The following is a 26,870-nucleotide window of genomic DNA, read 5'->3' on the forward strand; positions in this document are numbered from 1 at the left end:
ACAGTTTGAAGCAGGGCCTTACTCATCAGTGATGGTACAGCACCAGCCAAAATAATGCCCTAAACTTCAGCATACAGGAAAAGATTCGTCTGTAATGAAGTAACCTCAGTGTGTGTCCATGGAGCAAATGCTTCCTGCTTTTCCTGACCATAGGATGTCGCAAGCAGCTCATACACTTAATTTTGCTTTAAAAACTTATTCAGCAGCTACCAATTTAGCCCTGTAAGTGAAAGTAAAACCTGCCAGAAGCCTGTCCAACTGCAAAGGGCACAGCAGGATGGGACAAAAAGGCAGCACCTTCCAGCTCCATCCTGGAGCCACAGCCTTGGATGCTCCTGCCCCCGCTCTCAGTTCCCTGTGTGTCCCTGAGCTCTGCAGCAGCTGTGGGAATGGTGCAGCACCACTGGCTCTGCACTGAGCAGAGATGAGCATTGTGGGGCTCGGCTGGCAGACCTTTGGCCACATCTTTCCCCTCCTTGCCACTTTGCACAGAGTTAGCTGAGGGTTTCCATCACCCAGGTTATGCATTCTGGATAATGGAGAACTGATTGCAGTTTAAAGAGCTAAACATACAGTGCCTGAATTATTTATCTTTGAACACGCAGAAACAGGCTAAATTCCCAAGTGCTGTGAAACAGCTCTTGTAAGAAATGCAGAGGGGAGCTGCACTGGGAGGCATGCAAAGAGGTGCATGGGCAAACCCATGCACATGTCATGTCTGATACCTCCTGCCCAGTGATTGATGGCCTGGAGGGTGTAGAGTGCTCAGGTGTGGATGCTGGTCTGGAGGCTCCCCTATTTAACCAGACAAGGGCCCCAGCAACCCCTGTGTCAGTCCAAAGAGCAGAAAAAAAGGCCCGAACAAATGTATTAATGCAAATCCAAGGGGTTCGGTGTTTTTCCACACCACTCCCTGAGCTCTGCCTCTGCAATCATTAACCCAGCCATGCCTGGCTGACAGTGCCTAGTGCTGTATTGCACCAATACAGATAGCGCCACAATAGCTGCAGTTATGCTCCAGATAGACTAATACCCGTGCATCTGCTCCCTGGCTTGTTCTTCCTTTTACGTGAGGTCAGCTCAGTACAATGGCTAGAGGTAAAGAATAATTTGCCTGCCACAACAACCACGGGTGCAGCTTCTTCCAGCACTCTTTCCCCCTTGGTATGCTGGTGGGATGTATTGCAGCATTTCTCCCCGCGCATCCCGGGGGTGCAAGGAGGCTGGGATACCCTGGGATGGGAGAGCCTGAGCCTTCCTTGGGGGTTGTGAGGCCCCAGGTGGGCGGCGGGACGGAAAATTGGGCAGGTTTGGTAAGATGCACCTGACCATAAGCCTTGCCCTCGCCTTATCTCGCTTATTTTTGCTCCATCATCCCTTCTGTATCCTTCCCTTACTGTTCCTCTCTCTCTTTATTTCCTGCCCAACGCGGGATGCTCTCCCTGCTCTTTCTTTTTCCCTTCCCATCTTTCCCCCCTTCCATCTGTCCCTCTCCCATCCCTTTCTCTCCGCCCGCGTAGCCCCCACTTTCGCTCTGCACTCAGTTCCTCTCTCCCTATTGGCTGCGCCGCTGCCGGCATCGCCGCTGATTGGAGGAAACGCCCGTCGGTCGGGTCAGGGTGCCCGCCTGCGCGGCTGGCGCAGGGGAGCGAGGTGGCGGCGGGAGGGCGGCGGCGGCCCCGGCAGCAGGTACCGGGGCGGGGATGGAGGGAGCGGGGTGGGCACCGCGGTGATGGGGGCTCTCCGAGCGAACCCCATCATACACGCACACACGGTAGGAGCTACCGGGTGGTATCGCACGTGTTTGCGGGAGCGGCGCGGGCGAGCCCCAAGGAGGCGGGGATGGGCGCGGATCATCCGCCGCTCCCCGCCGGGGGATGGAAAACCCCGGGATGGGGTTAGCGGCGGTTCGGGGGGCTTGGGGCTGGGGGAGGCAGCGCTCCGGCCCCGGGGTGTGCAGGTTGTAGTGTGAGACCGGTGGTTCGGTGGCGGGAGCTCGGGAAAAGCCCGTCCTGCGGCAAGGGGAGGGTAGAAAAGTCAGCAAAATAGCCCAAGTCACTGAGATTTTCCATTTGCGAACTGCCTCCGGTGATGCTTCAAAACCGGTATTGCTATCTTGTAACTGAAATTCGTTACAAGTGATTCACTGTGGTTTGGTGGTGGGGTTTTTTTTCCTTTCCTTTTATGAGAATGTTGCTTTTCTATGGGAAATTGAAAAGATGCAGAGAAAAGGGAGAAAATGAGGAAAGCTGAGAAAATAGCTAAGGAAAAGCTAAGGAAATAATAATAAAAAACAGGTAAAGCTGAGAAAATAATAAAAAAAAGTAGCATGGCAAATTGGTCATTATAGCAAGTAAAAAGTGTGTTATTGATAAAATGATCCTGTTTCAAGAGGGGAGTAACAAAAGTTAGAGAAGGAAGTGGCAGGCAGCATGCTGAGCTGAAATTGGAGCACTTCCATCACCTGACCTGTATTGCTTTATGAACCTATTTATTCAGATGATACAAAGCAAAAGCGTTGTTATAATAAAAGCATGGGTTTCAATTCTGATTAATTCAATAACACGAGTTGTTGCATTAATGGTTTAGTGATATTTTACAGGCTGTTTGGTTTTACTAGGCAACACGCTACAAACGTGTAGTTACTCCAGTCTAGCATCTCCTTTTTTGATTTCTGGGCTCCTACTTTCTATAGTGCCACTTGGTTGTAAAAACACCCTAAATTAGTATTTGAGGGGGAAAGAACACAAAGCAGATCTTTAAAGAAGTACTCCTTGGGCGGCTCTAAACACAAGAATAAGAATGAAAAAGGATGAAACTGCGGGGAGAGAGGATTAGTCAAATAATGAAAGGGGAGGGAGGGGAAATAGTTATTTATATGCAAAGAGGTCTAGCTTGCAGAGCACCAAAAATGATCGGAAACTGAAGCAGCAGCGTGAGGGACAGACCACAGCCACCTGCCACTGCTAACGTACTGGTGTGTGAGGAGCGTGTCCAGGCATGACAGCCTTGTCTGCAGCCCTGTTGTCCTGGGTTCAGCTATAGCTGTGAACCCAGGACACCTGTGCAATAGCCACTCCTCTGGTATTGCCTTAATCCACCCTGCACGTGGGGCAAACCCATGAAGTGATGATGGCAAAAGCGTTACGTGCGACCCTGGGATGACAAATGAGACTGGAATCAGCAGTTCCTGCAGGGGTTGGATATTCTTGGGCGGTGAAACCAGGAACTACTGAGCAAGTACTTACTAGAAATCTTTACAGAGCTCAGAGGTTTGTAGGTGAGGGGGAAGAGGGATCAGGCACTAACAAAAGAAATATCCACTGGCTTAGGGAGATCAGTATCCAGCTGCTCAGAGCCCCATGATTTCCGATTGCAAACTCCTTGAGGCAGCTTTAGTCTTGTGTGTGTGTGTGTGTGTGTGTGTGTGTGTGTATCTTTACAGCATGGAGCTTGCTGGGGAGGACCCTGCTGTCTGATTTGGGGCTTTGCACCCAGTAAAGCAGCACAAAAGTGAATCATGGCTCTGCTTGATGCAGCTCATTTTGCTCAGACCACCCCAAAAAGCATCACTGAGCACTGTTTTGCTTTCCTTTATTTTAACTGAGTCTACCAAGCACAAAAACTTGCCTTTGCCTACAGGCTTGGTCACAACCCACAGGTGAAGGTGCTCATATGTCAGATTGCCAAATATTCTGCTTTACCTCTTGGGTTTCTTATCTTTCTCACCTGGTTCCTTGAGCTGCTGCCTGTAAGTTGATTATTCTAAGCCTGAGCCATTTGCATCTTGCAGGATCCCATTAATGCAACAGTCACCAGTGGAAAAGCTTTGCAAGACTCTGCAACCACTTAGCAGAACTGATGGGTTGTTGCTGGTGGGTTAGCGAGATGCTGAGTATGATTTGGAGAGGTTGCCCCTTTGGATTTTTATGCTTAATGTTATAGCAACGTGCTGGAGTTGTTAACCATGCACAGGCTGTTTTGGATGAGTGCTGCCCTAAAATGCACTGGTGTTTTGGTCTTGATTTCAATGGCCAAAATGTTCCCCAGCTATTCCAGCCTTCTCTAGCTGTGGGATCTCTAGATGCAAGAGCTGCTCCCATCCTGGAGTCACTCTCCTTTCCCTTTTCAAAACCAATTTACGACTAGACTTCCCTGTGGTATAATTAGTTTTGTTCCATCTTGCCCTTGAGTGACCTCCCAGCGTAGCATCAGTGATGCTGAACTGGAAGAGTGGAGAACAAAGAGTTTCTACAAACGCTTTGTGGGAGAAATGCTCTGAGAGAGGTCAAGGACTTTGTCTGGTTTATGAATCCCAAACAAAAGCATTTATCCTGCTTCGGTAGCTGTGATGAGTGATTGTAGACAAGTACTCAGGGCTGCTAACTTCAATAGATTCTGCATCAGACCTCTTGTTAGTACGGCGGAGAGCATGAGATGAGGCAGTGAAGTGTTTAATATTAACAGAGTAGTGTTATTCTAACCTTAAATCTCTCTTCATGCAGAAATACCCCTAAGTCTGGGGTACTACCATGTTGCTGCTGTCAAAAATAACATCCTTCCACTTCTAGACTGTAAATGAGCTTGAGCAATGGGAATATGGTGGTGGTAGGAAATATTCTTTATTCTTGTTCGCTTCATTCAGCAAAGCGCTGAGGCTTTCCAGCACTTTTTGGAATTCCTGGAGCAGTGAAGACACTGGTCCTGGTTTTTTTTTCACTTGTGCTATTCTACTGGCACGCATATAGTTACACTAAAATTGGATTTGATTACTACTGTTGATGGAGAAAGTGTATTGCTGTATAGCATTGAGGATCTTCAGCCATTTGAATTCTCAGAGCTTGGATCGGCTCCTTCAAGCAAGAAAATGAAATGCTGACAAGCTTTGTATAATCATCCTCCAGTGGTCTGAGGGAGTTAGGGAGTGGTTTTCATGTTGGGAAAGCAAGGCCAAACACTTTGGGTTTTTTCCAAAAAATACTTTTGACTTTGCAATGTTCTGGCCGAAAAAAAATCCATTTTTATACCTATGGCTTCATATGAGCACATTGAAGCGCTTTGGATGTGCTAGGAGATGGGAGTTTATTTTTCTAAATGGCATTAAGAGATGATAAAATACATTTAGATTCCAGAGTTCTGATAAATGACACCAACCCCATGACACAAATAAAAAGTCCCCAAAACATCTGAAGGACCACGGGCTCTTTTAGATTTTCTATAGCCTCATGGCCTTTCCCTGGAAAATTGCATCAATCTTTTTAGCTTACCATAGCCCAAATAAACCAGATTTGAAACTTGAATTCAAGTTTTGTATTGTTTTAAAAGCCTCATAGCAAACAGAAGCTCAGTCCTTGTCCCAGAGCAGCTGCAAGGCTGCTCTACCTTGCCTTGCCTGGAAGGGTTTACTAATGCCTTCCCTCCCTGACCGATCTGATCCTGCACTGCTTCAGCATAATAGAGGCCAGGGCAGATGCCATGGAGCTTTATGTTAGCAGAAGAATTCCCCCCCCCAAAAAAGGATTTCCTCACAGTGCTTTCAAAGCAACTTGACGGATATCTTTGTATTGCTGGAGTGGATTCAACCTCACGGAGGATTTAGACACTTCAAGCTGGAATGTGGGTCTTGGTTAAAACAGACCCAGCCTTTCTGGAGTCCTCCTATAACCCTGATCAACTCATGATCCCTTTAGTGTTGTATATTTTCCTGTTTATTTAGTGGAAAATCTTGGGAAGACTATTATAAGATGTTGAAGAAGCTGAAATAAAAGGAGTGAAAGATAGGTCTCCAGTCTATAGTAACCAGGTTATCTGTCTCCAGAGATAAAATTTAAAATAATTTGAAATATTGCCTTTTTTTCCCAAGAGACTAAAAAAATACAAGAGGCAATAAAAGGGCTTCCTTTCTTACTACCACAAACCAGCCAGTCTTTATTCCTTTGAACTGTCTGTTACTTTCTGTGAGTGATCACAGGAACCCCACTTGAATACCTCCTGTGAGCAAACACTGCCCACGGGTAAGCTGCAATGGCAGGATCAGGCCCATCATTCCTCAGGGAATGCTTACGAGAAATCAGTCCTCTGTGACCTCGTTCAAGCTGATGATCAAGAAAAAGGTTGTCCTGCTGTGTGTGTTTCTTGTAGCACCTTAAGGGGGGATGTGAGCAGGTCCTTGCCAAGGAAAACTAAACAGTTCCTGAGCCAGAAGTGGGAACCTCACGATGCTGCTATGCGGAAGCAGGAATCCCTTGAAGGTGGTTTTCAGCTTTCCAAGTAAATCTATCCTCCAACAGCCACTGTCTAATGCTGTGATTCCTCGTGCAGGAGAAAAGGGAGGGTACAAAGTAGAAGCCACCTCCACACTGCCCATGGTCAGCAAACCCCTCTGACTTTCAGCAGATGTTTTAGCTTGACAATGGGAACACTATATTCCTGCTTATTCCTTTATCTCAGGAAGAAACACCATTTGACAACAATTTGCTCCTTGGCAGTAAGAATGATTCGCTGACCTGATTGAGTATTGTCAGATGGAAGATGTTCCAGCTTGGAAAAGGGACTGTTTGCAAACTGTGTGGTGCTTGCAGAGAGCGTGCACATATATTGATGTGTGTGTACGGGATTGCTGTTTCATACTGAGCTGCGTTTCTTAGAGAGGCCTGTTGATGCAGAACAGTATTGCTCAGCATTTTTCCACCAGCATCCCTCAAGGGAATCAGTGGAGTCTCAGAAGCACAGCCAAGATTTACCCACCATTCCTCTGAAAGTGGTCATCATTTTCTCTCAATTTCACAGCAGGGATGTGCCCTGTTCAAAGACACCCCAAAATATACCACAGTATGTTAAGATCTAGGGTGTCGCATGCTCAAATGCAAAGTAACTGCAAGCTGGTGTTGAGTTTTTTCTAAGTGGATGAAATACGCTGAAGTATAATGCTTTTGTTTAGCTCATCTTTGGAGGGCGGGTAGGGAGTACTTGGTGTCAGGAAACTTAGAGGCTGCAAAGGCCAAGTCAGAAGTCCTGCAGCTACGTAAGCCTGTACACTGATCTTGTCCAAACTCCCTTATGCCATGTCAGATTTGTTCTGAATGGGTTAATTTTGCACCATCTGGCTTTGTGCTAGATCAAATGTTGTTTGCGTTGTGGTAGCCAACATGAAGCCAGAATAAGCTTAGGGTAATATGTCTGGCTTATCCAACAGAAACATGATTATGTGCCCATTCCTGCTCCAGGTCATACCTGCAGTAAGGGGTGATTTAGAAATACACAATCCTCTGGGGACAGGTTGAGAGAGTTGGGGTTGTTCAGCCTGGACAAGAGAAGGCTCCAGGCAGACTTTAGAGCAGTTCCAGTGCCTAAAGGAGCTACAAGAAACCTGGGGAGGGGCTTTGGACAAGGGCCTGTAGGGGCAGGACAAGGGGAAATGGCTTTAACCTGCCAGAGGGGAGATTGAGATGAGCTCTTAGGCAGAAGCTCTTCCCTGTGAGGGTGCTGAGGCGCTGGCATAGGATGCCCAGAGAAGCTGTGGCTGCCCCATCCCTGGCAGCGTTCAAGGCCAGGTTGAACACAGGGGCTTGGAGCAACCTGCTCTAGTGGAAGGCGTCCCTGCCCATGGCAGGGGGTCAAAACTAGGTGGTCTTTAAGATTCCTTCCAACCCAAACCATTCTATGATTCTGTGGATAACCTGAATAGGATGATCTTGCCGCAGGCAACAGAAAGACAATAGGAATGTCTAACTCAAATTGGGTATGTAACTTTTAAGAAGTAATTGAGACAAATCCCAGTCTTACTGCAGAATGACTTAGAGAGCCATTCTGCATGGGAGAATGGGAGTCACCTGAGATGTAGAGATTGAGGTTATTTAACTTTGTGTTTTGCATACCGTGGTGACTTCCAAGGTGCTAATCTGAGGTTAACCAAAACCGAACAGCTGGAGTTCTACTGTATTTTGCAAAATGGCCCATTGCAAGCAGTGAGTTCATTTAAGTGCTGCCTGGGAGGCTGTGCTGTTCTGTGCTTGGCAGGAATCTCAAGACTAATACCTAAGAGGATTAGAGAGCATCGCTGAATGTTAAACAAGTTCCAGGCTAAGCGGTGTGCACCACTGAGCTTGTGCTCCGGGGGCTGTTTGGGGAAGCTGTTACTTGCTGATCTGGAAAAGAGTGGGTTTGTGTGGGAAATGCTTTTCCCCTCAGCTGAATCTTTCCTGTAGTTTCTGTGTCTCGTGCTCCCACTTGATGCAGTGTTTCCACCCTCTGCCCATTTCATGGGCTCTTGTGCTCACTGAGGATGACAACTGTTGCAAAGGATGCTGATGATAGTCAGGTGTCTTTTTCTGTTATGCTTTCAGCTCTTTTAATGTGCTCCTTTCAGCTCTGTGTTCCCTGGGTTGAGAGAGGAATGGGTGAGCATCCAGCCCACCAAACAGGGTTGAGCTGGAGAACTTGCAGAAAGCTCAAGCTAGAAACTGTCACTGGCTGGTAGAACAATATGGCCTCGTGCTGTGTGATTTTCCTCAGAAAGTCCACTTACTACGGAGAAAAGGGGTTGGGAGGCAGTCTTGTCTCAGGAAAAAGTGAAGCACTGGGTAATTTGTATGTTGACCTCCAATCCCCTTTGTCCACGTGTGAAAGGGGCAGCATGGAATTTATGCCCCATACTAGCTCTTCCCCTTGACAGCACTGCGTAATGCCCCCATTTCTTCCCATGCTGCAGCAGAAATTGGGGATTTAAGATCAGTGTTTCTTCTCCAAATTTTGATCTATTTGATCTGTTTGAAATGAAAAAGTCATTAAGACCCCATGAAGAAATAGTTCTTCAACAGTGAGGGTTCATGTGAAACCCACTTCTAACAGCTCCTCGCTCATGGTCTGCAGTAGCACAGGCATGACAAGTGTTCTAAGGAGAAACACAGTTGTGCAAATGTGCATGTTTCTTTACGGTTTTTGTATGGTTGACAGTAGAAAGGAGGGTAATGGCCCAAGTTAGGGTATAAATAGTTTTGGCACCAAGAATGATTGTGTTTCTGCTTTTGCTCTTGTTATCAAGCCAAAAAATAGATTTCCAATACCCAGCAAGAGTGTGGGGGGCTCAATGAAAAGGCTGTTATCCAGCAGTGATGTAAGAGAAAAGCCTGTAGAAAGGCTTTACTACTCCAGCAGTGACTGTTGCCCTGTGTTTGAGGAGGATGCAGTAATTCTCTATAGTATTAACACACTACCTCCAACAGAAGTGCCTTGTACTGTTTGTGCCATATCAATCTTTTTGTGGTGTGGCTTCCACAAAGTTTCATGGTATCATTTCCTCTGTTTTCCCCTATTTGTTTTTACTTTCATACTGATCAAACCAGGAGGATGCAAAAGGGAAAGTTTCTGTAAACCACGACAGATGTCAGGGTTATTTTATTACATTTATCCTGTACTCGGTGTCCTTGCATTGTGTAACACAGGATGTTGCATTTTTTGCGTTTTTAGTGCTTCTATCTTTAGAAGCAGCACATAATCGTGTCTCACTTTATTTGGGTTTTGCTCATTTTGTTTCATTTCTAATATTGTAAAGGATTTGCCTGAATCTGCATCTTTTGCATTGAACCAAAGAAGAGATAGCATAGGAACTAATCGGTAACCATTGGGAAAAGCTGACTAATACATGTAGAAACATTATCCTGAATATTTAACACCCTTAAATGGCTTAAAAAGAATCCAAATGATGGAAAATAGTGGCATGCTAGGGGCAGGGCTAGATACTGGGAAAATGCTGTGGTGTATCTGTGTTGGAAGAGTCACAGAGACATCCAGCTCCATGGCCAGCATGAAAATCATCTCATCAAACTTATGGGTAGGAAAAAGATATTAAAACTAAAGTGACTGTAGGGAGAGGGAGTTAGGTATTACAGCATAAAAGAACTTTTTGTCTGGTTAATCTTTGCTATGACAAAATCTAGTGGCCGAGTTAAATCTGCTTTGTTCATTGGCACTGCAAGTTTTTAAAGATAGTCTAAGGCAGCTGCAGGCAGTTGTATTTGCGCAGATAAGCTGGAACAAATAAGTAAGCTCAGAAAATCTGGCTAGATTTATCTTCAAAGCATTTTCAAGCAGCTAATTGAAAATTATCCAAGCCACCTTCCTAATTTCTTGGATTAATTCACCAGTGAATAGAAAGTGCTTGGAAAAAATACAAAGGATTTGAGAGTGCTAAGCTTTGCTATTTGGAATTTATCTAATTATAAATGTGGTCTTGCTCATGTGACAGTTTAAAGCCAGTTTCTACTGCTCTTTTCCATGCATCAGACTCTGGTGAGACTAATCATGTGAGAAGAGTCTCCAATATCAGGGGTGGGCTGGGGTATTCCTATCTCCCTCCTCTTCTGGGTACCTCCTCCGCTTGCACTTAAGCTGTCCTTGCAGCACTGGTGAGGAGCACAGCATTGGATATATAGCCAGCTGGCTGCTCTTTGGGTGTGTTTTTCATCCCTGAAATGTTTCCATGTGTGCAGGATGACGCTGTTCCTGTAGGAATTGCATATGAGCAGATCTGGGCTGGTCCTGATGCCGCTCCTGGCAACAGCAGCATCCTCTGTATTGCTGAACCAAAGGGATGCTTTTTAAAAGCATGCTGAAAGACGCAAGGTTCATTCTTTGTATGAGCTGGGTAAAGTTCTTCAGCTGCCAGGAAAACAATTCAGTCTCGCAGGTGAACAACCCCATCTCCCTGTGCTTGCTTTAAGCTCCTTTTAACTGAATCAGTGCCCTGAGGACAAACCTCATTCACAGGACTGGGACATGGATTTATCTCACTTCTGGGAGGCTTCCCTGTTCCTAAGCAGCGAGTGGATTACACTTGATCCATATGGTGTTTATCAGCCATGACAGAATTAACACTGATAATCCTCTGAAGCCAGAATACCCAGGAAAAATTCAGTATGTGTTACCAAGAGAAATTAAATGTACAAACCCAGATGAATTTGTCGTGTTCTGGAGTGACATGAGCTTGGTGCTTGGATGTGGACTTTCCCAAAGTATCTGCCTAGCAAGGTCAGGCTCACTTGCATGTCAAGGAGAATAACTGAGAACAGAGAAGCCACCGAGCATCCCCTGGGTCTGTGCTTCCCTAGTTTGCAGTACATTATCTGATCATTTTAAATCCTCTGTCCGTGCTCCTTAGCAAATAACCTCATGTATGCCATAGAATTGAAGAAATTATTAAGTCTGGTCATAAACTGTAAGCTGTGCTCAGCCATGGAAAGCAAAAGTTATGAATAGATGTTATTTACAACAATAAAAGTAAAAAACCGTAGAGTGACAGGGGAGATTAACTATTATTGGGCATGCTTCAGCAAATAGGATTATTTTGCATGTCAGTTATGAGTTAATTTGGCACATTAGTCTAATCACAGTCCTCGCAGAGACACAGAATTTTTTTAATTGGTCCTGTGAGTTTTTTAAATGATCACCTGATGAAAAGCTTGTAAGCTTTACTATTGATTTAATGGTAAATATTAAGCTGAGGAGAGAGTCTTTACGGATTTCCTCATGAAATACAAATCATATGATTTCATTGCCTTGCTACTTCTGTTGTGTTGGCTTGGTGATGTTGGCAGTCTGGAACCAGCTGTACAGCTGAAAAAAATTGAGTCAAAATCTTGCAGCAAGATGAGTAAATCTATAGCTGTGAGATAATAGGATTGGGACTGATTCAATGTAAGCAAGAAATCACCAGCTGAGTCATTAAAACCAGATATGAATGGGAAGCAATAAATGAATGGCTTAGATGAATAAGGATGATTAGAAAGTGCGTGAAGTTGGTTGGGGTTTTTTTCCCTGTAGATCATATTTTGTCCTCTAAAGTGGCATATGGCTCCTATGAAGGCTGATATTCCCAGTGAATGTGTCACTGCCTGTTTATAAATACTTCAAGAGATGAAAAGCAGCTCAGTAAACAGCACAGAGCAGGAACGGGCTTCCTGCCTGCAGCACCTGGGAACAAGTCGTTAGCCCAGTTCCATTGGGAGATGGCCAGGACGTGGGCTTTGGGGGCAGAGAAGCTTCTGTGTGTGTGGGGAAACATCTGCTGCTTGGAAAAAAGGCTGGTTGCTTGCTTGCATGTGTTTCACACTGTGTTTGCTGTTAAGTAGGACTAAGGGTACCCACAGTAGAAGGGGAAGATGATGTGGTCACCTGGGGCCAGTGCCCCAGACTCCTTCTAGTTCAAGGGAAAGAAAACTTTAATGAGAAACTGTAATCTCTTTCCTCACTCATGAAATATCAAAATGTGAATATATGTTCATGAAGTATCAAGGAGATATCCCAGTGCTGGTAAAGACGAGGCAGTAGGAGTGCTCCCTCCAGGGTGAAGGTGAGCCAGTTTGAAAGCTCTTGGCTCCTGGTCACATCAGCTAACTAACAGAGATAGGCTTTTTCTATCAGCTGATATCAGTGACAGCAAAATCAGGCCCCAGCCAAGCAACCTTCTCCACAAGTGCAGCCAAAAGTAACATCAGGCTTGTGTTTGCTATGGGAAGCACACCACTGAAGTCAGCTGGCTCCTGTGCAGGAGGCATGTTTGATTTACAGGAACGTGAAGAGTTCCACCCCTTACAGTCTGATCCAATACCTCGTAATCACTTCTGACCTTAATAGAGTGCTAAAGCACTCTTATTTATTGTTTCCAATATTGCATCCAAAGATGAGGAAACAGATTTAGAGCAGTAAGAGTCATAAGAACATTGGAGAGATGAAAAAGTGAGAAAATATAGCTTTGCATCCAAGACATTTTCTTTTTGTGCCAACATATTGCAACAGTCTGTCTCTGCAGCAAAACTTCAACACCTGCAGTTAGCTTTCGCTTTTACAACCAAAGTTATCCTATACTGTACTCAGACAGCTAAAGTAGAAGTTGAGTCCTCCTGCCCCTGTGCCTGCAAGAACTGCTGGTACAGGGAAGCACATCAGAGCTCGTGCATGCTGTTATCTACTAGGCAAATGTCTGTGTGTTTTTCCAGCAACACACAGATGAGAATTAATTTCCTCACCAAAGGCTTCAATAGTCCCAGGTTACAGTGATCCAAAGATAGAGCATTTATTTCCCCAATAAAATGAACTTTCTTCCCCATTTCCTGCTGATGAGGCTGATTGCCATGTCAAGAGGAACATTTTTATAAGAACCTCTTGAATAGGCACTGGCACGGGGTGCCCAGAGAAGCCGTGACTGCCGCATCCCCGGCAGTGTTCAAGGCCAGGTTGGATGGGGCTTGGAGCAACCTGCTCTAGTGGAAGGTGTCCCTGCCCATGGCAGGGGGTTGGAACTGGGTGAGTTTTAAGGTTCCTTCCAAACTATTCCCTGATACTGTGAAACTATTGGGAGATACAGGATGCTTTGAAGATGCTCTCTAATAAAACGTTCTTGCCTAGCATTTCTTGTGTATTTAAGACCAGTATTCAAGGGACAACCTTATTGTCTTCATCATAAATAGCTCAGCCAAGGCATTTAAGGAAAATTACTCTTGGTTGCTGGCATGGTCAGGTGCTGTGATGCACATGAACCAGTTGAAAGAAGGCAGACTGCATTGGTAATTAGGTTAGAGTCAGCTGCCTCTGCCCTCCAGCTTGCTCTGAAATGGCATGTAGTCTAATTAGTTATAGAAAGGATTTTACTGAATAGTTGTAAACAGATCTGAGGGCTTGGAATAAAATCATTCTGACTGTGGAAAGTTTTCAGGATAATTATAAACTATTATTGGCAGAGTGTGAAAGAGAGACCAAAGGACTTATAACAGTGGGAAACCTGTAGCTGTGCCGACTGGTCTCTGCGAGAAGGAGAGGGACAGAGGTGGTGAGGGTCTGGTGTCTAACCTGGGTCTTCTCGCAAGGAGGGGTAAGGGGCTTCAATGGGTCGGGAGACTGCCTTTAGAGGTGCTTTTCTTTAATGCTCTTGAATGTTTTGTTCTTTTCTGTAATGTTAATGGTGCCCTGATACCTGAGGTACCAACACACTCAATGGCGGGGTGACACATCCAGCAGAACTGCTAATGATTACATATAGAAAGATATATATAAAAGGAATGATATTTGAGTGGTTTGAGCATGGTTTTTCATAAAGATGTGTAAAAGTTTCTCTCTTCACAGGTCAGAATGGTCTTGGCTCAGACCTTTCCCATCTCTCTACTGATGTAAGCACTGAAAATTGCATCTCCCAGCCAGGCAGGTCCTCACCACCCTGGCCACCAGCCCCACCTCGACCAGCTCCTCGACTCTGCGTTCCCGTTCATGGCAATGCCCCAGAATTCGACTGGAGAAAATGGCTTTTGTTTCACTCAGACACTTGACTTCTCCCACCCGCATCCTCCTCCTGGCGAGGCCGGCAGGACCTGCAGCACCCCGCTGAGCAATGGGACCACGTCCTCTGGAGTGCCCAGCCCCTCCGACTCATGTGCTGAACCCCTCTGCTCCACCACCCCTGGAGAGGAGGAGACCCAATTCCATGAAGGGATTAAATATGTGTCAACCGAAGGGGAGGAACTGGCGTGTGGCTGGAGGGGGTTCACCCCGGGGTGCTTACAGCTCTTTAACACATCTAAAGGTGTGCTGTTCTTCCTCTGCGTGGCCTCCTTCCTGCAAGGCATGACAGTGAATGGCTTCATCAACACGGTCATCACCTCCATCGAGCGACGCTTTGACCTCCGCAGCTACCAGAGTGGTCTGATCGCCAGCTCCTACGACATCGCGGCGTGTGTCTGCTTGACCTTCGTCAGCTATTTTGGGGGGAACGGCCATAAACCACGATGGTTGGGTTGGGGTGTGCTGGTCATGGGCTTGGGCTCCCTGCTCTTTGCCTTGCCCCACTTCACCACAGGACCATATGAGGCACGTTCGGTGGCAGAGGTGGGCGTCTGCGGCGGGAACCAGAGCCTGCCCTGTGCCCAGGCTGCCTCAAGCCTCTCCAGCTACAGGTTCATGTTCATGCTGGGGCAGTTCCTGCATGGGATGGGAGCCACACCGCTCTACACGCTTGGTGTCACCTATTTAGATGAAAACGTCAAGACTAACTACTCCCCTGTGTACATTGGTGAGTAGAGCTGGAGGGGCAGCTCGAACGCATGGGCTGGGTGGTGAGAAAGGTGGTCCATCTGCCTTTGCACTGAACAGAGTGAGGAGGTCTCCTAGTCTTTTGTTCCCAATAACAGGCAAGGGGTAATCAGAGGGAAATGGTAGCTGCCGGGGATGTTCTGGTTATTTACAGGCAGGAACTGTAAGTGCAGTGGGGTATTTTCACTCCCTGCAGATCAGGAGATGCCTCCTGCTTCTGGCATGCAACCAGCTGGCGAGAGCCCTCCAGTGTGCATGGCATTAGCATCTGGCAAACAACCATGAGGCCATACCTGGTCTGTGCAGGGGAACAACACAGCACAGCAGGAGTGGTCACTGGCCTGCTCAGATGCTGCTGGTGCAAAGCACAGGCAAGAGAAGAGGCTGAGCTCACTGCTCTGTATTGCTGATCACTTAGCAATTGCCAAATACTTACAGTCCTACTTGGTGAAATTGCTAAAAGAGATGACTTTTTAGCTTTTATTTTATTTTAGCTCTAAATTTAACTCTAAATTTCAGAGTTTAGCAGGCTGCCCATACCGCTGTATCAGAAGGCTTTGCAGGGGAGGAAAGTTCATAGAGTCATAGAATGGTTATGGGTGGAAGGGACCTTAAAGCTCATCCAGTTCCAACCCCCTGCCATGGGCAGGGACACCTTCCACTAGAGCAGGTTGCTCCAAGCCCCATCCAACCTGGCCTTGAACACTGCCAGGGATGGGGCAGCCACAGCTTCTCTGGGCAATCACAAGGTTCATCAGTAAGTGGATGATCTTTCAATGGCAACAAACCAAAAAGTGCCAGTGGTGCTGCATTTAGCACAGACATCTTGTATTGTCACTGGGGAGACCGTGCTGCTGTTCATCATGCTGGCAGTCAGGATGCGGCAGCGGGGTCAGCTATATGCCTGCTATGTCCAGTTTTCCACTGAAGCAATTTTGCCTGTTCCATGCTATAGAAACTCCCACACTGGATGCAAAAGTTTCTCTGGGGCATAAGTGTGAGATGGGAACTTGTTAAAATTGCCTGGCTTTGTTTCTCAATGGCTTAGGGAGGAGGGCATGAGGCAGCCGGAGGCTGAGCATCCCGCATCCAGGAGGGAATTGGGCTGCTGCGGTGGGGCAGGGAATGCTGGGCACCGGCAGCATCCCTGGCTGAAAGGCTGCTGTTTGTCTCACGTGGCTTGTTTTCCCTTTCAGCTGTTTTCTACACTGCTGCAATCCTTGGGCCTGCAGCGGGTTATCTGGTAGGAGGAATGTTTCTAAATATTTATACTGAAATTGGCAGCGAGTAAGTCGTTAAAAAACCATCTTGTTCCTTTCCCTTTATACTGTGTTTCCTTTGGGGTAAAATAACACCAATAATCTGGAGAAATGACCTGGTGGCTGGGTGGAAACGTTCCCGTGGTGTTCAGCATTGTTTCTGCAGGGGGGCTGAGGCTGGATGGGTGGCTTGCGTTAGTACTGTTTCTGGAAGAGAACTGCTGATAAACCTGTCAGCTTCAATCCTTCCTCACGCTGCACTGCCTGTGCTAATGAGGCTACGAGCAGCAGGTGAACTTCTTGAATGAGTTCCCTGATGAGGCAATGCTACCAGCAGTGCTGCTCGTCCTCCTAGTCACCCAGCCAGGGTGCCAAGTCCCTTCTTGCTTCTTACTATCTGTAATTAAGTCTCATCTCCTTACAGGCTCTTTGGCAGATGAATGGGTTAAAAAGGGGAGTAGGTTTCCTGGGGAAGGAATGGGTTATTTCCACCAGTTTTCTTGCAAAGGGTGGCTCTGGGGTTGGAACAAGGCTTGCAGCAACCCCCCAAGCACAAATGAAATGGGGAGAGGTGAATGTGCAAGCCAGAGATTAAAGGAGAATTAAATGATGTAATTGCTCAGGCTCATTCAGTGTTGTCCTCTCTGGTAAGGCAGGCAGGGCTGCGGCGTGACAGGAGGGGTGGTGGATGTGGCACTGCCATGGGAGAGGCCAGAGCTTGGTTTCCTTCACTGATGTCCACCTCTTGTGTCTCCCCCATCCCCTGCCAGCTTCAATGCATGGCACGCCGAGCTGCCCTGCTCCATTTCAAACCGCCACCTCTTTCCTTTGTGTCCTTTTGGCTTTGTTTCTTACAGGATTGACATCACCCCAGAGAACACGCTGTGGGTAGGAGCATGGTGGATCGGCTTCCTTGGGGCTGGAGCAGCCTCCCTCCTCATCTCCATCCCCATCCTGGGGTACCCCCATCGCCTCCCAGGTATGGAGCTCCACCATAGCTTGAGAGAATGGGGACTGCATAGTCCCTTGGGGCTTGCAACCTTGTGCAAGTGTATAGCTGGGGATACAGGGGTAGAGGAAGAGCTTCCAATGCTTAAACCATAATTTCTAGATGGATTTCCATCCCCTGTGGCTTTACAGCTGCCTCTTTCACCACTCCTCCCTTGCAGCCATTGGCTGAGGGAGGATTTTGCATTGCATCTTCCCACTGCAAATCTACCACTTCGGCAGCATGCACATCCAATGTCTCACATGCTTCTTGTTCCTGTTTGCCTCTCGTTTCCAGGATCCCAGCGGTATATTGTTATGAGGGTGTCAGAGGCTCATCAGCTGAAGGATGGGAGCCACAAAAAAGCATCGGATCCAGACTTTGGGAAAACAGTTAAAGATCTGCCTCGGTGAGAAAATCACCCCACACCTGAGGGTTAGGGAGCCCCATTCAGAAGTGAGAGCAGTGGGCCCAAACTGAGCTTACTTTCTGTGATGCTAATTGGAAGGTTTTGTCCATCTTCAAACATAGTGATGATGCTTAGTGATGATGCTTTCTTGCAGAGGAGGTTCCAAAGTGCCTGGTCCCATCAGTGGGTGGGAGCTCTTGGCAAATGAGCTGAACTAGAAATTGTGCTGGGGATTGCATGGGAGAATAGGGGACAATTAGCTGGTCCTGTCTGTGGTCTTCAGAAACTTGTGTCCACTAGTGAAAATCCACCTGCAGGCATATGCAACACACTGAGTTTCACCAAGAGTGGCTTGGTGGCAAGAGGTGCGCAGGCATTGCCACCTCCCTCCCTCTCCCCAGTGGCATTATTTCTACCTGTCTGCTTGTGTTTGACCTCACTGGGTGTTGTCCAATGTCTCCTCCTCTCTGTCCCCTTAGGACTTTTCTTCCTTTCTTCTACTTTTGCTCGTGTTAGATATATAGTTTATCTTTTTAATGAGAAAAGAGAGAAAACAACCCCCTTACATCTCCATTCCAAATCCAGGGAACAAGATATTCTGCACTGTAGCTTTCAGTTCAGTTTTTCTTTTATTCTTAGTTTCCTTTTCTTTTTCCCTTTTACCTTTGTATCTTCCAGCCACCTTTTATGTGTTACTACTTCTCCTACAAAGCACTGACACAGCAGTGTGCTCAATCACAGGGCCACTGCTTGGCTCTGTGGTGTGGGTGAGCATCCTTGTGCCAAAGGAGCTTTGGTAGGAAATGTATTAAGCAGAACAAGCCAGTGGCCAAAATGGAATGTGGTCTTTCCACCTGGGAACATTTGCTATGGATCTTTGAAATCTCAGATGACTTTTTTCGTGTGTTGAGCTGTATTTAAACAGAGGTGAGATGCTGCTTGGGTTTAGCTGATGGGCAAGCCCTGGATGTTGCAGAGAAATCTGGGTATCAATTCCTTTCAGAGCTTGCAGTCAATAAGGGGATTTTCCTCTTTTGTATTTCTCCCAGTGCTGTTCTTAGGGAGGAGTTTGTGTCCATGTGTGATGACTGACCCATACAAAGGCAAACACACTCAGTGTTGCCAAACCCTGTGCTGCCGCCAGCAATTACTTCTGAGCTTTAGTTGTGTTATTTGCCTTTGTACTGGCAGAGGAGGACTGAAGCAGGTGCTCAGGATGGAAATGTTCAGTGGCAGCTGATCTGTGTTGTGTCAATGCAACTACTCGCGTTCGCCCGAAATTCCTGGAGACTTCATAGGAAGTTTACCAGGGGTTAAGGCAGCTTTATGAAGAATATAACATTGAACAGATTTCAATACTGCTATGAAACGGCATTCTTGACTGGGAGCCATTTTCCGAGGTCATGGCTTATTCTCCACACGGAAATTAAATTCAAAACCTGCATTTAAATAATGATAAGGTTATGACTAAAACCAGCACAAACAATGTAGCAGAGAGGGATGAAATTCAGTGGTTGATGCTATTCTTGCTTATCTGGAACAAAGCTCCCACTGTTTCTCAGTGAAGGCTGTCTGGCAGCAGGTACAGAGGCAGTCCTCCTCTGGGTGCATCTTCTTTCACCCTTTGCTCCTGAAGAACAAATACCTAAAGGTGGGCAACTTATATCAAACAATTCAGATCAGTCCAGACCTTACTGTGGCTTTCGTCTGAAAGCAAAAACCCAACAGACTTTCATGTTTACTGGTTTTGATTAATAAAAGGGAAGTGCCTTAAAGGCTTGCTGTTCTGGAAGCTTGCAGTAAAGGGATCACATCTGCGCATGCAGCTCTTAGGGACACGTTGACCAGGCTGGAAAGCAAGGCCAAAGGACACTGTTGCTTTTGTTTTAGTAAGAGATTGGATGCTACACACTTTCTCACAGTACAGACAGCAAGAGTCTCAAAGATAAGCAGAAATACTGACAAAACAAAATACTCTTCCATGCAATCAGGTCCTTTCTATACGCGTTTAATGAATTGCTGTATTCACAGTGCTGCCTAAGAGCTTGAGCTTACAGGAATGCAGCCCATACAACTTAATCCTCTGCACTGAAGACACTTCTGTCTTAATTCTTGGGTTGAAGAGGCCTGATAAAATAGCATTTTCCTTTCTCTGGTTGCATACGATTGCTTTCGTGAAATAACCCCTGCTGTTGGTGCAGAGGGATTCAAGCAGAAGACACCTAGAGCTGTGCCAGGAGAGGAGGCTTTGCCCTAGTGAGCTATGGGTTGGAGTTTGAGGATCACTCACTGTTCCGACAAGCCCTGACCTTAACCACAAGAAGCTGTGGTCAATATTTCCCTCATCTCTCTTGGATTAGGTGGCAGAGTGGGACTTTAGTTTATCTCATGGCTTTACTACAGCTTCCATGCAGTGTGAAGGCAGCCTGGTTTACATTCCCATACGAGCTGCCCTCCGTTCCCTTGGTGGTGGTGACAGTAGGTGTCATCTTGTGCTTCAAAAGTCACCATTTACATGCTCTAAAGCTCCATAAATATCTATTGTTAATGAATCATTAGCCTGTGGTCATACTCTGTTACATCTGGGGTGTCCTGGGCACGCAAGTGTTTCTCAGAAGATCTGGCTCAGGTGATCCCAACCTACTCAGCAGGTCCATTACACAAGGAAAGAGTACCTATATGTGCCCATATCAGTAAAGACTTGCAGGATCAGACCTTTATAGATGGGGGGACTCTTCTCTTGGCAGTCAAGAGCCTTCTGAAATCCCTTTGGCTGAAGGAACTGAGGACAGTCAAGACTATTCAAGAGTTAGGTGGTTTCTGGGTGTGTTTAAGGTCCTATTGGTAGCAGTAAAAAGGTCTGTGTTGACTTTGGTAATGCTTTATATGCTGTAGCTCCTCACAACTACATCTTATGTCTACAAACAGATTGAATTATGTGAGTAAATCTTTACTCTTAGCACTGAAGGAGTTCCTCTGCATGTTCCTGCCTGCAAGTCTAACCTGTAGCCTTTGGCCAGCAGGCACAAAGTGGGGAATTCCTCTCTTTTTCTCTTGAAGTGTAAAAAGGTGAAGGCATTGTATTTTCTCTACATCAGCCACAAGGCTTACAAGCATTTTCTTGCCAAGAGATTAAGCTTTGTGCTTCCAAAGAAAGCACAGTCAAAAAGATCATTGCTAAAAAATAGTTCAGTAACTTAAGCTAATCCCAACAGTGAGACAATGATTCCTATAAAGCCCCTGTAATCAAGTGTAAGAAAGGGTTGTATTTTGGTCTTTCAGCTTCTTTGTTCTTTTAGTATAATGAAATTCTCCATTTTTTTTATGGGTAAAGATGCATAAATGTGATGCTGAGCCTCAGCGAGTCTCTCAGTTGTACTACAGTAGGTTTTCTCTGATTTCACATTTCCTCCAAAGCAGTATGTGGCAAATAAATGTGCCTTTCAATTCAGTGGGCATCCGTGCCTGGCGCTGCCATGAGTATGGGATAATGGGTTTATGCCCCTCTCAGAAATGGGGTGATCTGTGATACTGGTCCAGGCTACGCTTAGCCTGGGAACACTTAGAGAAAGTCATGCAGCAGAACTTCAAGCTCGTTACAAAACACCCCCTGCAAAGCAGTGTCAACCCTCTTAGTCCAATATCTGAGATAGTGAGAGATAATTGAGACCATCCCGTGTGCCCGAGGGCCTTTCTGCATCTTGCAGATGGAATTGTTGCAGGATCATCTTCCTGCATATAAATGACACATGGCAATTTTCCAGGCCTATCTAGGGCACTCTGCTAAATCCCAATGGGTCAAAAATAAGATGTATTTGCTCAACAGATACATGAAGTTTTTAAAGTAAAACTGTGCTTACATTGAGGGAAGATTGGTTTTTGTTTTCCAGTGGGATATAAGGTGTTTTGGAGGTGTTTCCTCCATATAGAAAGGCTTGCTTGGTATTTCCCCTGAGCTGCAAAACATCCATGGGTATCAGAGATTGTTATTCTCATGAGGACATGAGTAGCATGTGCTTATGTGAGGATGTAATGCAACTTTGTTCCTTGCTCTTGGTTGAGTCGGGAGTCCCAAGATAACCGCCATCAGGGACTAATAAAACCTTGAAACAATTGAGATTTGGTGAAGAGTAGTATCCTTTCAGTTATTGCCCTTTTTAGGAATGGAGGCTATCTCTGCAAAGCACCAGCATCTACTCTGTGAAAGTACATAGGGAGAGGTATGCTGGGGGTATCCTCAGCATCCTTCCTTGGCTGGTAGGACTCTAAGTGTAAGTGGAGAAGCTCACTGCTCTTTCAAACTCCAATTTTGTGGTGTTTTGTTTCTTTCTTTTCAAAGAGATGTAGCGTGATGGGATGTTGCCATGTCTTATGTGTAGTCCTTCTGACTTGAAGATAGGGGACAGACCTGAAACCAAAACAAGCCACAGTGATTCAATTCCAGTATATTTTTCCTTCCCAGATCAGTGCTGCTGCTTCTGAAGAACCCTACTTTCATCTTCCTCTGCTTAGCAGGAGCAACTGAAGCCACTCTCATTGCTGGGATGTCCACATTTGGACCCAAGTTCCTGGAGTCTCAGTTTAGTTTAAGTGCCTCTGAAGCTGCTACCTTTTTTGGTAAGGAAACCACTTTTTGCACTGCTTTCCCATTTTGCCTACAAATACACTGTAGCTCATGCAGAATGGAGACAAACACACTTTGCAGTTCATTTACAGAGCGGTTATAGTCTTCAGCTATTAGATAGGATCGTTTCCCATCAGCACATCTGTACCAAGTGCATTTTCAAAGCTGTGTCTACTGACATCAGGAAGAAATGTGTTGTTTCTGTAGCCATCTGTTACCCTCTAGAGGAAGGCAAAATAATTGTAGTCTGTTTTTTCTAGTGCATTACCAGGAAATATTAACTAGATGTTTCTTCTAATGAGGGGTGTCTGAATTGGGGCGCATATTTTGTCAGCATCCTGCAACTGCTCAGCTTCTGTATCATAGACTGAGGAAGTGGTGCCCGACAAGCGTTAATACTTAATGATGCTTCTCAGAGAGTCTGTTTTAAGAGCTCAGGATAGGAAAAGCTGCCTTACCAGGCTCATGCCACATTACCTGAGCTGTTACAGAGGACCACCTACTGTAGCAAAGTCCACTGAATTCCCACCAAGAAGCCACACAGCAACCAAGGGATTATTCTCATGCAGACACACTGCAGTTGATGTATTCAGACACAAAGACTCCTTGCTGACATTTCTAAACTTGCTTGTGTGTTTTTCCCCTTTTTTTCCAGGTTATCTGGTCGTGCCAGCCGGAGGGGGAGGCACATTCCTGGGAGGATTCCTTGTGAATAAATTTAAACTCCGCTGTTCAGGAATCATCAAGTTGTGTTTACTTTGCACAGTGTCAAGTCTCTTGGCTATATTCATCTTCTTTATTCACTGCCCGAACATGCCGATGGCAGGAGTAACCCAGACGTACGAGGGAAGGTAATAACAACCCTCCCCTCTGCCGTGTGCTGCGTGGTCAGAATAGGATAATTCCAAATGCACAGTGCTGGTGGTAGTTGTGTGTGAATGTGTTGGTGATGGAAGATGATGTACAGTCAGTCTTACAGGCAGATACTGAGGGTGAGATGCAGAATATAGATGTCCCAATTGTTGCATCTCGTTGGAGCTCATGGAAGAGGCTCCCTCTTTAGTGAGGGAGGGGATATGAGCAGTGCCAGAGTGTGATACTCCACTCTTCAGTTGTCATCACAGGGTCCTCCATGTCTATCCAGTGGGATAGGCAGGACCAAAAGTGGGAATCTTCTCTCCAAACGGATGTGTCTCCCTATCCGCTGGTCACTTAAACTCCTTTAGTAGGTGTGGGAAAGAGACAACTTGAGGGCATGATTCCTGTTCATGGTTAAAATTGGGTGAGATTAAACCTTTCCCAAGCCTGCCTTTGTGCTTGGGGATCCACTGCATCTCCTGCTGCCCACTCTTCTCTTGCTCTACCAATTTCCTATCGGGAACTGCTGTTTGGTATCTTCCCACTGACTGCTCCTCTATTTCCCTTAGTGCTTTGCCCAATGGCCACCTAAACCTGACAGCACCCTGCAATGCTGACTGTGGCTGTCTACAGGAGACCTACAATCCTGTCTGTGGGAACGATGACATTATGTATTACTCTCCCTGCCATGCTGGATGCAAAGAAGTGTCTGAAAACCTCGGGAATGGCAAGAAGGTATGTCCGAAAGCACTGTGTGTTAACAGAGAGGTGGCACATCATCTTCAGAGTGATTTGGCTGGCTCTGCAAAAGTGACGAAGTTAATTTCTCTTATTAAATAACCTGTTTTGAAATAAACGTGTGTTAAGAATGCAGCTGGATTTCTGCTTTGCTCCACTCTAGGAATGAAACCAGCTGGTTTCTGACCTCCCCAAATGTCTTTCTTTTTAACACTTTGACTCTTGCTATGCTCTTTCTGGCAAAGCACCCACCAGCCTTTCTTTCCCAGGTCTATCATGAGTGCAGCTGCATTGACAAAACCTTCCTGCCCAGCCCTGGCGATGCAGAGGCAGGGAAATGCACCTCTTCTTGTGCAAAAAGGCCCCTGCTGCTGTTCTTCATGTTCGTGGTGATCCTCTTCACCTTCCTGAGCAGCATTCCTGCCCTGACCGCCACTCTGCGGTAAGCACGGGGTCACTTCATTCTCTGCCAATGCTGTAAGAAGCCCCAACATCGACCTCTGTGCTTATCCATGGGGCACGCAAGATGGGAACCACCTTGTTACTGTCAGTCTGGAGACATCAGGACTAATTCCCTTTTATGTCTAGCTGGAAAACCAAATTGGCAGCTCTATCCTCTGGCATGGGATATACACATCTGTCCCAGTTTACAGCAGTGCAGGTGGACATTATGCTAGGCTGGACCTTGATCTCCAGAGAGGGGATGGAGGTGCCAATAGCGCTGGACCCTGATGCATGGTGTTGCAGGGAGGTGCCATGCAGCCTGACAGCATTTTTAAACAGTCTCCTTTTGTTCCCCAGGTGTGTCTCTGACAGGCAAAGGTCATTTGCACTTGGGATCCAGTGGATCGTAGTACGAACACTAGGTATGGAACAGAGTGAATTCGTGCATCAGTGTGGCCTGTTGGCTTTGTGGATTGTGTGCCAAGTTGTTACCTAGGAATAAAACACATTGGGTTAGAAAAAAAGGGTTAGGACATGCACTGTTGAAAGGAGGATGCTTCCTCTTGTTTGCTGTCATTCAGAAAAACCTAACTCCCTTTGCATATGATTTGCCAACTGAATGAAGGGTTCTGTAACACACCACAGATCGGGTAGAGGACCAATGTCCTGGCAACATGTCCTTATTTTAAGATAAAAGGAGCAGAGGCACTGAAGCTTTTTTGTTGTCTTTTGGCTCTTGTGTGATACATAGGTCAGGATGGTCAAAAGACTCACTGGACTCTCAGGTCTTGAAATTCAGTGTGTTTTGGATACGTCGTGGCTCTAGATGCTGTAGGATGAGTTTGCTTAATCACAGTAGTAGCAGAGCCTGATGTTTTTCTGCAAGCACTTTGCATCTTGCAAGGCTGGTGTGTAGGTGCTGCCCAATCTGAAGGTCCACTCTCTCTTCCCACAGGAGGCATCCCTGGCCCCATTGCCTTTGGGTCCATGATCGATAAATCCTGCCTGCTCTGGCAGGACCAGTGTGGTGAGCAAGGGTCTTGCTATGTTTACCAGAACTCAGCCATGAGCCGATACACCCTCATCGCTGGACTGGTCTACAAGGTGATGCTGCCTGTTAACTTCACTCTTTGATAAAGCAAGCAGGTCTCTAGGAGATATCTGGGCCCTAATATCTCAATTGCTATGGGAGAGGATTTTACAAAACTGGGTTGTCCTGATCTTCCTCCCTTCACACAAGAAATGCTTTCAGGAAAGGCAAAAGCTCCATTTGCTTCTCACCAGGTAATTGTGCTCCCGACATCATCATTCTCCCAAATTCCCATTACTTTCTAGGCTTACAGCTTCCATTGCACCATATGAAATATGTCTTCTTCTCACAACAGTTACCAAAGTGATTTTTGCTAAAAATGGAGCAAAATATATAACTGCAGCTTGTTAGGCAGAGTGAGGGATGGCATTGTGGGCAGGCTGTAAATAACCGTTCCCAGATCACTGCTAGAAAATAAGAGAGCTTAGCTCTGTGTTTCTTATTTATTAGCTGAAACCCATTATTTTAACTGCTCCCAAACAAGCACTTGCCGTGGGTAGTAATGTTAGCAGTTGCTGTGATAAAGAGGCTTTCAAAAGCCTTCAGCAAACAGCTCAGGCGTTGTTGGTCCACACAGCACTGCGCCTCAGATGTCTGTGTGGGGCAGAACAGGTTCCAAATTCTCACTGTCCCATTGATATGGGGCTGGATACATTCAGCTTTTTACCCTCTCTGGCTCTGTGTGCTCTTCTGCTGCCCGGGGTGGCCTTGAGCATCATCTCCTCCCCAAAGCCTGGCCAGCAAATCTCATTCCAAATGAGGGCTAGGTGGTTGGATTGGGATGAGCAGAGAGTAACAGGATGTCTTCATGCTGCAGGTGCTTGGGACAACCTTCTTCCTAGTCGCCTGTTTACTCTACAAACCCCCACCACCAGAGTCGGCTCCAGGCAGCTCGGATGCATCCGAACATGGGAACCACCAGGAGCACAAACCCTCACTGCCGGCTGGAGAGGATATATAGCACTGTACACATGCAACTGACTTTCTTGGTCTCAAAAATACAATGAGAAGGACATTATACTGTCCCTAGGGGGTTTTTAATAGTAATATTATCACTTTTTTTTTTTTAGTTCAAGATAAATAATTTAATCAACCACTGGTGTGCTTGCTATTTTCTTAACAGCAGAAGCACATTTAAAGTTGTGTGCTGATGCCATATGCAGTTATTTAATTTTATTTAAATCAAGGGCTATTGTAGCTTTATTCTATGTCTGTGACAAGCCAGGACCACATTCTCCACTAGTGGAAATAAGCACCAGTAACTCCAATGGAGCATGTGGGGTTTAAACCACCAGAGGGTCTGGGCCCTAATATCTGAAATGTAAAGCCAACTGTAGCAAAACTTCTATGGAGACCTCCCAAACCCGAGAAGAGCCCTGGTG

General features: G+C 46.2%; 1 protein-coding gene across 2 annotated transcripts; it reads left to right on the top strand.

The window, feature by feature from the left end:
- Positions 1-1,630: 1,630 nt before the first annotated feature.
- SLCO4A1 (solute carrier organic anion transporter family member 4A1) lies at positions 1,631-26,582 on the top strand. Of its 2 annotated transcripts, none has more exons than XM_030502680.1 (12): positions 1,631-1,689; positions 14,119-15,058; positions 16,275-16,365; positions 17,195-17,316; positions 17,623-17,734; positions 22,197-22,351; positions 23,014-23,209; positions 23,786-23,951; positions 24,224-24,396; positions 24,756-24,820; positions 25,354-25,502; positions 26,306-26,582. In XM_030502680.1, the coding sequence occupies exons 2-12, from the start codon at positions 14,260-14,262 to the stop codon at positions 26,447-26,449; spliced, it is 2,172 nt and encodes a 723-aa protein (XP_030358540.1). In that variant the 5' UTR covers positions 1,631-1,689; positions 14,119-14,259; the 3' UTR covers positions 26,450-26,582. The 2 variants fall into 2 exon arrangements, with proteins under 2 accessions (XP_030358540.1, XP_030358541.1); XM_030502681.1 differs by having other exon boundaries at positions 1,667-1,689; positions 14,194-15,058.
- The last annotated feature ends 288 nt before the right edge of the window (positions 26,583-26,870 follow it).

Source organism: Strigops habroptila, chromosome 13 (genome assembly GCF_004027225.2).
Source record: "Strigops habroptila isolate Jane chromosome 13, bStrHab1.2.pri, whole genome shotgun sequence".
NCBI classification, from domain to species: Eukaryota; Metazoa; Chordata; class Aves; order Psittaciformes; family Psittacidae; genus Strigops; species Strigops habroptila.